Source organism: Lepisma saccharinum, chromosome 5 (assembly GCF_977018435.1).
Source record: "Lepisma saccharinum chromosome 5, izLepSacc3.1, whole genome shotgun sequence".
In the NCBI taxonomy this organism is placed as follows: Eukaryota; Metazoa; Arthropoda; class Insecta; order Zygentoma; family Lepismatidae; genus Lepisma; species Lepisma saccharinum.
Genome location: NC_139233.1, coordinates 4,448,331 through 4,461,716, shown reverse-complemented (window position 1 = coordinate 4,461,716; position 13,386 = coordinate 4,448,331). Strand labels below are relative to the sequence as shown.

The 13,386-nt window shown below is 38.7% G+C and overlaps 1 protein-coding gene across 3 annotated transcripts in view; it reads left to right on the top strand.

The window, feature by feature from the left end:
* The window catches only part of LOC145987622 (mitochondrial inner membrane m-AAA protease component paraplegin-like), a 48,060-nt gene extending 34,805 nt beyond the window's left edge, over positions 1-13,255 (top strand). For all 3 annotated transcript variants that reach the window (XM_083122030.1, XM_083122029.1, XM_083122027.1), the window contains 7 exons: positions 375-539; positions 1,961-2,112; positions 3,527-3,749; positions 4,853-5,015; positions 7,327-7,637; positions 8,618-8,929; positions 12,927-13,255. In XM_083122030.1, the coding sequence (XP_082978156.1) occupies positions 375-539; positions 1,961-2,112; positions 3,527-3,749; positions 4,853-5,015; positions 7,327-7,637; positions 8,618-8,929; positions 12,927-13,130 (1,530 nt within the window). In that variant the 3' untranslated portion in view covers positions 13,131-13,255. The remainder of the gene's footprint in view (positions 1-374; positions 540-1,960; positions 2,113-3,526; positions 3,750-4,852; positions 5,016-7,326; positions 7,638-8,617; positions 8,930-12,926) is intronic.
* The last annotated feature ends 131 nt before the right edge of the window (positions 13,256-13,386 follow it).

The following is a 13,386-nucleotide window of genomic DNA, read 5'->3' as shown; positions in this document are numbered from 1 at the left end:
ATGGCCAGGAATTATTTTTACTGCAAGGTTATGTATTTTTTTATTAGCTGTCAATATTATATTTTGCTATCTTTTCTTGCTGATAGACTTCCTTTTTTAGTAATGGTGTACCAAATAGGAGGAGGGGAGGTGTTAAGACCCCTACCATCATCGTTTCCTGAGCATGCTATAAAAGTCTTAATAGTTTCTGCACCGACCTTGGTTGTAATTATTAGTTTCCTTAATTACCTTAATGTGGAGTCAATTTTCATTGAAGTGCAATTATGGGTGCGAAATATGTAATTTTCAGATTTGACATTCACATTTCGGAGGAAGGAGAGGGCTTGAACCCTCATGGTTGTATTTCTCACATGCTTCTTTCTTTCCCCTTTCAGTCTCAGTTGGGAAGAGCAAAGTTCACTCTCGTTGACCCTCTGACTGGTCCTGGAAAAGGAGTACACTTCTCCGATGTAGCTGGATTGAAGGAGGCGAAGCAAGAAGTGATGGAGTTCGTAGATTATCTGAAGAGGCCTGAGCATTATAAAAGCTTAGGTGCAAAGGTGAGTTTCTGTCCCCATCCCAGGCATTGTAGGTAACATGGTAACACCATAATCTAGATAACATCACAGCACTATTTCAACCGTTACCATACAACATTGTAATATTGTATACATCCTTCTTGTTTCTGTATGTTGTTTTTTGTTCCAACTTCCTTTCTCCAAAATATTACATTTAGAGCTGAGCCCTAATTACGGTATCCAGCCAAAATATACAGTACTGAAACTCGCGCACCTCGAATGCGCATGTGCGTTTGTCAATGGGGCATAGCTCCATCCGCTCGTGTTCTCAGTAGTAAAAAGGAAGTTATAACTCGCTAATAGTGTGTATGTTTGTGTTTCTTTCAGGATAAATCAACTGACAGATGACAACAATGTAATGTTCGTCTTTGTATTTCAGTACTGAATATTTTGGTGCATAATGTACATGTCAGGGAGATCCCTTACTGTATAAGTGTCCTCACTCGTCGTCTGCAAAATGCGCTCAAACCCAAGTTAATTGCATTTTTTCGCAAGGCAATTGGTTTTCCTCTGCCCTCTGTCATTCCTTTCTTTGAACAATGCTTATCTTGTTTAACATTGAACTCTCAGTTCTTGAATCTGTACAGATAAAATTAGCATGTATCATGGAGCATTTTCGTTAAGGAAAATGTATCATATACCTTACGCTTGGCAGAACATGACGATCAGTATGTGCTAATCTCCAGCCTCTGTTCAAATTTCAGATCTCAGTAAAATAAGTTAAGCTTCCCCCCCCCCCCTTCCCCCTATGTTGGATGTGAATGTAAATCCTCACACAATCACAGTCTTCGCTATTTAACATCATGCTCCTGCCACCTCTACTCCCCCAGGTAATAATAACCCAAGGCACACCACCGGGTGAGGGCCAGTGCCTAAATACTTACTGCCAGCCTCACTCCCACCTGCTGAGGTGGGTGATCACGATCATCCATCCAGTTACGGGGTGACGTGTGGTCAGCACGAGAAATTCTCAGTCATCGCTGTAGGTTTCCATGACCAGGTTACGCTACTCTTCCATAGCTCCCCAATTTCCTCATGATGGTGGGTGGCCACCGGTCACAGTGCTGGACTTCCCCCACGTACTCGTTCATTAGAGGCTGGGTGAACCCCAGAACTGCTCCAAAAACTGATATTGCAGGGAAAAATTCCCACCTAAAGATGCTGTACTGACTGAACTACTATGGCTCTATAATAAAATAAGTAAATAATAATATTACTTTGCAAGAGCTCTTTTGGCATGAACAGTCAGTTACATAACATTTTCTGTGAACCTTAAATCTGACCCAGTACTATTTGAAATAAGTATAAAGTGAATGTAACAATATTAGTGTACTTATTGGTCAGAGATTTTCTACTTGTTGAAATCCACCCATGTCACTGCCATCGTTATTCTTCCATTTCAGGTTCCAAGAGGTGCCCTTCTCTTGGGTCCTCCAGGATGTGGAAAGACTCTTCTGGCAAAAGCAGTTGCTACGGAAGCTAACGTTCCGTTCCTTTCAATGAATGGCTCTGAATTCATAGAAATGATTGGTGGATTGGGTGCTGCGAGAGTGAGGTTTGTATCGCCACCACCTCCCTTTCCATTCATTTAAGTTTAACCCAATTTTTTGTTTACTTATATGTGACAATATATTTTTTTTTCCAATGTCACTTTTTTGCCACATGTGGCTCATTCCAGTGATGAATAGATGAAATGAATGAAAGGAGACTTCAAATATATCAGTTGCTGTCAAAAAGTAAAGTACATACAGTACTGAGATTTTGTCCACTGAATATTTCATAAACATTTAGGATTAAAACGTTAGTGACTGTTTAAATAATTAAAATGAAAAAAACAAAACATATTTATTTCAACACAAAGTAAAGGGCTACAGCACAATCTTCACACATAGATGTGCTTGTGTATCATTTTTATTGTGACTTTTAAGGATTTTAAAAGTAAAACAGATATCATCATAATCATTCTCCGCTTCTTTCATCCCAGGACAGATTGTTGGCATCAAGGACAGTCACTCCATTTTTCCTGTCCTTTCTCCCATCTTGTTCACATTCTCCTTTGTAGCCTTCTTGTCCATTCTTCTCGTATGTCTGCACTATCTCATTCTTGCCCTCTATTAGGCTTTTCCTTTCTAACTATAGAGCTGCGGTGGCATTTAATTGCCATGCTGGAGACCTGCGTTCGATTCCCAGGGTTGGTGACCTAAGTTTGGAAGTTTTCTGGCCTTGTCCCTGCATAAAGTGGCTCTAGGGCTCACCCAGCCTCAAATCAATGGGTACTTGGGGGTTTAAGGTGGCCGGAAAGTGGTGCTGATCACATCGCGTCCAAAATAGCAGAGATCGATGTGTGGGGTCCTACCCCCTAAAATGTACCTTCCTGGCATGGTGCTATAGGTACGAGGAACTTTACCTTTACCCTTTTCTAAATATGCTCCTAAGCAGGGTGCACCCTTCTCTCATAATTTTCCTACATTTTCCAAATTAAGTAGTAACATTACAATAACCATTTAAACACTAAACTCCTTACTGCAACAGGCTTTTGAAGGCCAAAACCTGTGAAGTGGCTTTTCATGAAGTGCTACATGCGCTCTTTACACCTTTCACTCCAAGGTGAGAGAGATAAGAGAAGGTGAAGTGTTATTCCTCTTTTTAGCCTGCTGCTTCATGAATGGTCAGTGAATGAGGTTCCTTTGTTGCTATTTTCTGGCTTTCGAGGCCTTCTATTGTTTTTGAGTATCTCTCAATGCGGATCAGCACTGAAACTTTGGAGCCCTCGCCAGTGGTTGAATCTGGAACCTTTCACACCAGAAGTGTGAGCACTACAGCTACACAGGAACTCATCAAGGTCATGCAAGAACTTCAATTTTCAATAGAGTGAAAGATCCTGGTTTCCACTGAACTTTCTGATTTTGTTCATGTTTCTTCCATGCATAATTAAACTATTGTAACCAAAAATCCTTGCTTTAATGCAGAGACCTGTTCAAAGAAGCCAGAAAGCGGGCCCCGTGCATCATCTACATTGATGAAATTGATGCAATAGGCCGGAAGAGGAGTGGAGGTGCGGGCCAGTTCGACGGAGCATCGGGCGAGGGAGAGCAGACTCTCAACCAGCTTCTGGTGGAAATGGACGGTATGGCTTCCAAGGAAGGAGTGGTCATGCTGGCTTCCACCAACAGATCGGATGTTCTGGATAAGGTAAAAAGTGTTCCCCTGTGCTTAGCACCACGCCATGAAGGCGTATAGGGGGTGTGGGGGTAACGCCCCACACTTTCTTGATCCGGTCGTGAGTGGGGTGATGTGATCAGCATCATGCCCCTGACCACCTTTACCCCCCAGGGTTTCCCCCAGGTACCCATGTTATTCGACGCTTGGTAGATGCCGGGGCCGCTTCCACAGTTAGAAAAGTTCCCGGATTTGAACCGGCCGGGGATCGAACCCGGGACCTTTAGCATGGTAGTCAGACGCGTTACCGACTGAGCCACCGCGGCCGCCGTTCTGGATAAGGTACGGTATTCCAAACATTATATAAAGAACTGATAAATTTGTCTGATTAAAATATCAAAGTATAGAAATATTCATGGAAATTGAACTTGTAGTGGCTAAACTTCCTTATTTACTCGATGTTTAAAAACAACCTAACCTAACCTAATGTAGGGAACTGAATTATTGAATGTAGTTTTGAAGCTGTGATGTGTTCATTGCTGCCAGGTGCAGGTGGTGAAACCAGCTGTCCCTTAAGGTCAAAAGATGACCACAAAATCTGAATAACAGATATCCGGATTTCAAATTATCTGATATCCATTTTGGATACAACCTATAATCTGGATAGAACATATTTGATGAAGGATTTGTAGAAAATATGTACAGTGAAATAGGAAAATGACTAATAAAAGAATATGCAGATAACCTGTAAAATGGAAAAAGAGATAAAACTGTCCATATAATGCATATATTCGGATATTCAGATATCTGATTATCCAAGTTATCTGGATATAAAATTAATTGTCCAGATGATCCAAATTATTCAGACAATTTGGAAATCAGAATATCCGATATCTGAATATTTGAAATCTTGATAGAAAATTATCTGATATCCAGATAAAATTTTATCCAGATTTGGCCGTCCCTAGTCAGAAGTGTTTGTAAGTAGAGGTAGGTTGAAAGACTATTATCCCAACACATTTCACATATTTGAACTTTGTATATAAAGTATGAATTTATTATGAAAACATGTTTAGTTTTTCAATATCATTTTCTGTTTTTCAGTGATTGTAATACCTTTTTTATTCTTCTTCCAGGCACTTCTTCGGCCTGGGAGGTTTGACCGCCACATTCTGATTGATTTACCAACTGTGTACGAAAGGAAGGAAATTTTTGAACAACATCTAAAGAGCATAGTCCTGGAACATTCTCCTGAAATATACTCTAAGAGACTGGCATACCTTACTCCTGGCTTTAGTGGTGAGTGTTGTAGGAGATTTGTCAAAAGTTTAACTGCTTCCCTGTAGTGAGTAAATTCTGGTTGGGTGGTTGAGCATGTTACGTGGTTGGTTGACTCTCAGTCTTGCTAGGTTCGAGTTCCAGCCAAATATCATCATCAGTTTCATTTAATCATCATTCTTCCTCATTGTGGCATTAGCCAAAAGTGATAGAAAGGAACATAATGTAACAAAAGTATGACATTCCATTGTGAGTAAACACGCATCTGTTCAGAAGTGTTAATGATGTGCTGATCATTTTCTTGTCCTTCTGACTCTAGTTTTAAGTCCACATTATGCACAGATAGGCTAATCGGGACTGGACCTAAAGTTTAAAATGGAATCCGAATCAGTGTGTGCCTCCAGCAGGTACCAAACCTGAGACCCCTGATTACAAGGCAACAATATGAATATATTCACTGCAGTTGCAGCCTTGGTGGCAATATCTGTTAGGGGTTGTGCCCCAGTACAACATTTCCAGCTGTCGAAAGTCGTCCATTTTCTTGTGATGGAAAGGTAGCTCCAATTTCCACCATCTTTGTATTTGCTGTTGACAATTATATTTTAATTTGTTCTGTCTCAGTCAATTGTTCCAATAAATCATAGATGTAAAATTGTTATTTTCTGTTCCAAAGATCAACTCAGGTGAGTTGCTGTCAGAAGTTCACCAAAACAAGTGTCGATAACATGACGTAAATCACTAAGCCTTAATCTATCACCTGTTCAAATATCTATAATTAATGTCCATCTTGATTTTTATGAACATTCCACTATTAATTAAATTTGCACTAGAATACTAAAATAATATTAAAAAGGGCAGAATTCTTGCATATGTTGTGCACCTAAAATGAAAAGAAAGTGCCTCAGCTACATCTGGATTCACAACATTTAAAATTTTCCAGACCAAGAGACTGAAATACACAGTTCCACGATACAAATTGGACAAAACCATAACCTTATTTTTCATATATTTCAATTTCTCAAAATCAATACACCTATTATCTTCCACAGCTGCAGTTGTATATTGTTGGAATGAATTACCACCAGGTGCTACTTGCATGCAGCAGCTTCAAAAAAGGCAGTGACAAAATTACTTTCAACAATCAGGGAGGGACATGCGACTAGATTCAGCATGTTGACATGGGAGTAGGATAATCAAAACAAAATTGAGGAATGCTTTGAAATCAGGAGTTAATCCCTTTGATTTTTAAATTGAATGAATTTTCTTAATTAAGAATGGTATATACAATTACCACACTTGTATCTATCATAGTGTTACTGTAATTAGGGTCCTCACTGACCTGAAAATACTTGAATACCTGGAAAAGTCAGGGAAATCAATGGAAGAGTGATGAGGCCATGGGGAAAATCATGAAAATCAATTGGGGGAGAATTCTCTTAAGAGGCCATGGAAAAGTCAGATAATTTATTTATTTATTTATTTATTACTTGTGCAGATCGGAAACTGAAAATGCATTTCACTTTTTCCATCCAACTAATTTTTCTTTTGGGATTATTATGTATAAAATTATTTGGTAGAGGCATATGGGGTGATGTGGAGGTAGAGCTCCTCATATTCTTCATCTCTGTCGTAGTTCATATGATTTGATCATTCCCGGCTGCCTTTACAGCCAGGTACCCATTGATACGAGGCTGGATGGGCCTCAGAGCCATGCAGAAACAGGGAAATGACTGGAGAATTCCCTGGTCCAGGTCACCTGCTCCGGGATTGAAACCTGGGTCTTCCTTGTGGTAGCCAGATGCTCTATTTGATTTTTCATAATTTATTTTCAGCAATGTTGAATAAACTTCATGTATTTTGTTTAATTGGAAAATCAAGACGTAACATAGTGTATTAAACCATTACCAAGTGTTCTGGAAAGTTACTTAATCATACCAGGAAAAAGTCTTGGAATTTGTTCTTCAAAATGAGTGGGAACCCTCTGTAATGTACCTTTGTTTCATATGTATATGTCTAGCAAAGTAGTACAGCAGAGGTTAAACTTTTTTCAAAAATTAAGCCGGACCCTGTGGCCGAGTGGTTAGCACATCGTGCGGTGACGTCAAGGGTCCCGGGTTCGAATCCCGCTCAGGCTTGGTTGTTTGTGAACGTCCATTAATCAATTTCATCATTTCATCACTACTCCCCATCTTCACAAATTAGCCAAGAGGCACAAAACGCGAAGTTAAATAAACTAAATCAATCAATCAATTTTTCCAAAAAGTAAGAATTTTTAATTGGAAATTGATCCTGTCCTCGTGAAAGTAGTTTTCCTTCCTTTTCCGTATTCCAGGTGCAGATATTGCCAATGTAGTGAATGAGGCAGCTCTTCATGCGGCAAGGTACAAACAGGAGTCTGTGAGAGGAGGTGATTTGGAGTACGCCGTGGAACGTGTGGTGGGTGGAACGGAGAAACGAAGCCATGCAATGTCTCGGCAGGAGAAGGAGGTTGTAGCCTATCACGAGTCGGGCCATGCAGTCGTAGGCTGGATGCTGAAGCACACGGATGCTCTGCTGAAAGTCACCATCGTGCCCAGAACAAACATGGCCCTGGGATTTGCACAGTACACGCCAACTGACCAAAAACTTTATTCTAAGGAGGAGGTAACTTTGCATTTATTTCTGGATGAACAGTGGGTACATGAATTTTGTACCACAAAATATAGACTAAATGGATTTATAAATCTTACTGATCATACCAGGATAAAGGGTGTCAGTGTTGAACAGTTACCTTGCCCAAAATGCTTCTCTTGTTTTAAAAAAGCAACTATGTTGCTGTTATAGTTATTTTATTCTAGATATATCTGGTATAACATGTTTCAAACAGGCTTCTTTTGACCCACTGGTGTTGATTAAAAAATTAACATTGAAAATTTAAGCACTTTACATTGAAACACATATATTTCCAAAAACTTTATCCTCTGTGTGGAGTTGTCTTATGGAACTGGACTTTAGAATCACCCTGTATATGTTTATATAACATCATGTTGGGAAATTTTGTGGAAAATAGTACCAAAATAACAATCTGCAATCTACATGTACTGTATTTTTTTAAAATACCACTTTTGTCTAAACCAAACACACCGAAGTCAAAAAGCAGAAAATAAACGATTTTCATGTTGTTGTTTTTTTTAAATGATATATTTAAAATGTGAAATTCTAAGGAACGAGAAATATCACTTAAAATAGTAAATTTACATTATTTTATGGCTTAGTATAAATGAAAAACATGTTTAGCAAGTCATTGCATTAAGTTATAAGTAAAAATTTGCAAATAGTGTATTTCACAAAATTTCAGGAGGATACCAGGCCCAATGAGCCAATGCCTGGCTATGTTATTGAATGTATCTGAGAGTCTCCTAATGCTTGTACACTGCATACAATTAAGCCTAGTTGCAAATAAAATTAACAAAAACTTTTTACAATAATTTTGGACTCCTTCAGCTCAAGTTTTTTTTTCCCGTATCTACCTAGGCCAGATGTGCAGAAAAGATAAGTACACTTTACATCTTTGAAGAAATATTTAATTTGCACATTCCTTATTATTATTATTATCATTTTTTATTTATTTATTTTCTTTTCAGCTCTTTGAGAGAATGTGTATGGCTCTTGGCGGGAGAGTGGCAGAAAGCCTGACATTCAACAGAATCACCACGGGTGCTCAAAATGATCTCCAGAAAGTAACCAAGATGGCATATGCCCAGATCAAGCAGTATGGAATGAATAACACGGTGGGACTTGTATCTTTTCCTGAAGAGGACAGCAAGGAAGTTGGGAGGAGGCCATACAGCAAGAAACTTGCAAATACGATAGATGAAGAAGCACAGCGGCTGGTAGCAAAGGCGTACCAAAAAACAGAAATAGTGTTGAGAAAAAACAGTGAAAAATTGAAAATAGTAAGTTTTAAAAGTTGTCTTGAATCCTACGTGCTTATTTTTAAAATGTTAACAGGATTAACTATTTATAGGGGTTGATTCAATATTTCTTAACACTGAAGCATAAGCATAATTGTCTATGGAAAAATGGCAGTTCATATTTGATCTCTGATTTGGGTTGATTGATACATTTCCAGAGATATGCAAATTGGAGACATAATTCATTACAGAGTCCAAAAAAGCTTGCAAATTACACAAATTGTGTATTTTTAATTACTGTAATTCTCCACAAAAATTGTACAGCAAAAAAAATTGATATCTATACTAAATCTCAGGTACTTGTATATTCCAATTACATTAATAATTCTACAAATATTATTAGTGCAAAATTCTAATGAAGTGCATACCTCCGTAGTTTTAAATTACAATGTGAGCTTTCACACGTAAGGTGAGGTCTGTCACTTGAAACGCTAACCTCAACAAAGTAATGCTATCTTTCACACTGGAGTGATGTGACTTGTTGAATATCCCTTCATTACACTACAAATGTGGCATGCCACATTCTATAAACTTACTGTGTTAAATCCATAAGCCAGTTCAATATGGTATTGGGTCATTGAAGCTTTTTACTTATTTTTTTAATGGATGAAATGGGTGTTTGAAAAGTATTGGAATGCATGTCTCTGGAACAGATGTGCTTTGTTAATTTGATCTGAATCAGTAGTTGAAGAACCAAATAATTAAGTGTACGCTTTCCAGAAACTACTATTGTATTCCACATTCTAAAAATGTTTCATGTTTAGAATTTCTTCCATGATTTCGAAATGAATCTGCATGTAATTTGCTTTCACTGTTATCTAAATATATATGAAAGTTGTGGTGGTGTAGTTGGTAGGGTGTCTGACTGCCATGTGGAAGACCCAGGTTCAATTCCCAAAGTGGGTGATATAAGGTCGAAATGTTTCCAGTCTTGTCCCCACATAAAGTGGCTCTGGAGCTCACCCAGCCTCAAATCAATGGGTACCTGGGAGCAACCCAGAGGAGTAAGGGCAGTCAGAGTGTGGTGCTGATCACATGACCTCCAAAATGGCCGAGATCGAGAATGTGTGGGGCCCTACCCTCACAACCCCTAAATGTGTCTTCATAGCATGGGGAACTTTACCTTACCTAAAATATATGTGTTAGAAATAGGCTTACGGTGTACACGTAATAAAACATTTACAGATATCTAGGCAACAGCAAAAGAAACCACATGAAAATCACTTGAATGTCCAAGAAGACATTTTAAATAGAGGTAAAAAAAATTGAATCTTGTAGCATGATAGTAAATTTTTGAAAGGATGGAAAATTTTGAAAGTGTCCTTGCTGATGCAGCGAAAGTGGTCCAAATGATAGAATTTATGACTGCCACATTGTAGAATACAGGTTGGGCAATTTTAAGAATTTCGCAGCTTATGTTCAAATATTAGCAGCTCTTGAACTTGCCTTCTTCTAACCGGCTATTACATAGGGGATAAAAACCTATACGACACATGCTTTTAGAAGCGATATCGGGCGGGGCCACGCAGAGGGTGTGCGTGGCGATCAGCCAATGGCAGGAGTGCAACGTTGTACAGTTAGGAGACTGCGGTGCGGAAGTTAAAAGTCATGTTCTCTATTTTTCTTGCGAGCAAGAAGTTTTCATAAAACTCGCCACTTTAAGGTTCATCATAAGTTGGGCAAATACATTTTGAACCTGACTGTCCAAGTCCCATGAATTTCCGTGGCATACAGCCGGAGTTATCGTTCGTTGAAGAAACAAGGGAAACATCACCTTTCATTTCCTTCCGCCTGTTTTTTTTTTTTCGTTGACGCAGCTGAGTTGTTGTGTCTAGGCAAAACTGTGGGTGTTAAATTCGCCTCGATGTAAACAATGACCCTTCATTGTTCTGGGCATTCTCGAACATTGAGAGTCTGGGTCAGTTTGAGTTCAGCATTTTTGTAGCAAGGCCAGTGTAAAATTATTCGCTTATCGTTCATTCGTGGGCCACAAAGAACAGTCGTGAGAAGATTAAATACAGCCCTTTCATGCAATAGTGTGTGTTCCGTGTGTTATTTTTATTTTAAATAATGTCACTCTCAAAACCTAGCACCAGTAGTACAGGCACCAAGGGTGCAAAATCTAATCATTAACCTCCAGGAGAGTGACTCTGAAATGAGTGAAATCAGTGACACGAAGACAGAGGAAGACGACGAGAGCGGTGATGAATAAATACCTTCAAGCTTCTTTCAGGTATGGGTTTCTCGTATACGCTACAGTGATATGATATTATAATCCTGTGTAGAAATATTCACTATATTATTTCACTGTACTCATGGTGTACTGTGCATGCATTATCAAAATAATGGACACATCGCGAGTTTTCTGTCCTTCCCTTGCGTTAGCAGTTAGTTTGGCAAAAGCACAGTAGCACTGGTTGGGTATTGGCCGAACTCATGTTCCTTCTAAAAGCATGCGCCGTATAGGCACTGCGCTTATCATGGTATTCGCCATGGCTCAAGTTTGATTTGGAATCAAACCTCACAGGGACAAGGCCTCTAATGGCAGAGTATACCAACGAAGATCAAAATTTTAACTCTGATCGGGAAAGGATTATTGGAAAAGTCCATTGCACGAAGACGGTTCAACACTGATCACGATCTGGGAACATCAAAACGAGTTTATCTTCTGATCAGCCATTCGTCACCATTTTGGTGGCTGATCCTGGTTCATGATACTGACGCTTCGACTGCAGGCAGTTGTTTTTGAATAGAAAAAGAATGGAAAGTGATATCAAGTACCTGCAAATGCTAGAGATTTTGGAGGTACAATGCTGATAATTCGAGAACTGTGTAAAAACTGCCAAAATAATAATAATAATAATTTGTGGTTCTGTGGTGCAAAATCGTAATGTTTCTAAGTATTTTATACCCCAGAACACAAAACATATATAAATGTCATATATTGGTACATGGTGTTGGAAATATTTTTGTATACATTTACGAAAATACATGTTACTGGCTATTTACACGACGCAACAATATAAATATATAAGAACTAAGAAGTGAAAAATTCAAATACCACAGACATCAGTAGCATCAAAATCAAATGCATTTCGTAAGACATTATAGCATTACGAGCTAAGGTTCTGTCCCATAGAAGAAGGTTCCATGCTTTCTCCTTCTTTTGTGTTGTGCCGTCAGTTCTTTTTTAATATTATTATTTTTCTACACTCTACTACATCCTTGTACTCGTCGACAAGGTTGATTAATACATAATCTAAAATTCAGAGAAGTTTGCAGCCCGAATTACTTTCTTCTCCTACATGTTGATACTTTAACACATAACACTGCTCTATGCGGTTCTTGATTGTAATTTGTTTTAGCCAACCAATCAGGTATAGCCTTGCAAATTAATCTCGGATCAGTTGAACGGAATCTCGTGAACATCATTTTTCGTTGGTGCAATGCAAATCTTTAAACCAAGTTAATTTAAAGTGGATTAAAATATATCTCATTCATCTGAACTTATTGGTGCATGCAGTCATAAGTGGCTTTTCGTTGGTGACGTGTGGTCAGTGCATAAAATCTTAACACCACTTTTTCTAATTTTCTAGACTGGATTTATTGATTTGATTTATTTTGCTTCACTTTTGGCTAATTTCGAAGATGAGGATGAGTGATGATATGATGAAATTGATGAAGAGACACAAAAAACAGCCATGCCCAGGCCAGGATTTGAACTCTGCATCCCTGGCATTGCTAACCACTTCACCACAAAGGTCGACATTTTGTAGACTGGAGACTTCTACTAATAATCTGAAGTTGTCCTCACAATACCGAGTTAGCTTTCACCTGGGATTGAACCTAGTTCCACCCACATCAAAGGCAAGGACCCTAACTATTCAACTGTATAGCACCTCTAGAACATAACTTTACTTCAGTGAATAAGGACAATTGTAAGATTGCTTGTAATATTTTTTTAATTGTTGCTTTGCAGCTAGCTGAAACTCTTCTGAAGAAGGAGACCCTCAATTATGATGAAGTAGAAGCACTCATCGGGCCTCCCCCACACGGAAAGAAGCACCTGATTGCTCCGGTTGAGTTTGAAGTGGCAATGAGGCAAGCGGCAGGGGAGGGCCCGCCATCAGATGCTCCACCCACTAGGAAGCGAGAATCAGATTCACCATCAAAAACAGACTAGGTTGGACTTTGTAGTAAATTGTGGTGACAAATTGCTTTATCATCTTTACTTGTGGCAGATGTAAATGTTTTCCAGTTATGAATTGGATGAACATAATAGGAGTAAAATAAATACTATATTTCTGAGTTCTAGTAAAAGTTATAATTTAACATTGACTCATCATTGGATGAAAAATCATGGAAGAGCTTGTTCCTTTTACATACGCATACACATATACATGAGTTTGCACATAAATAGATGAAAAATACACTTATGA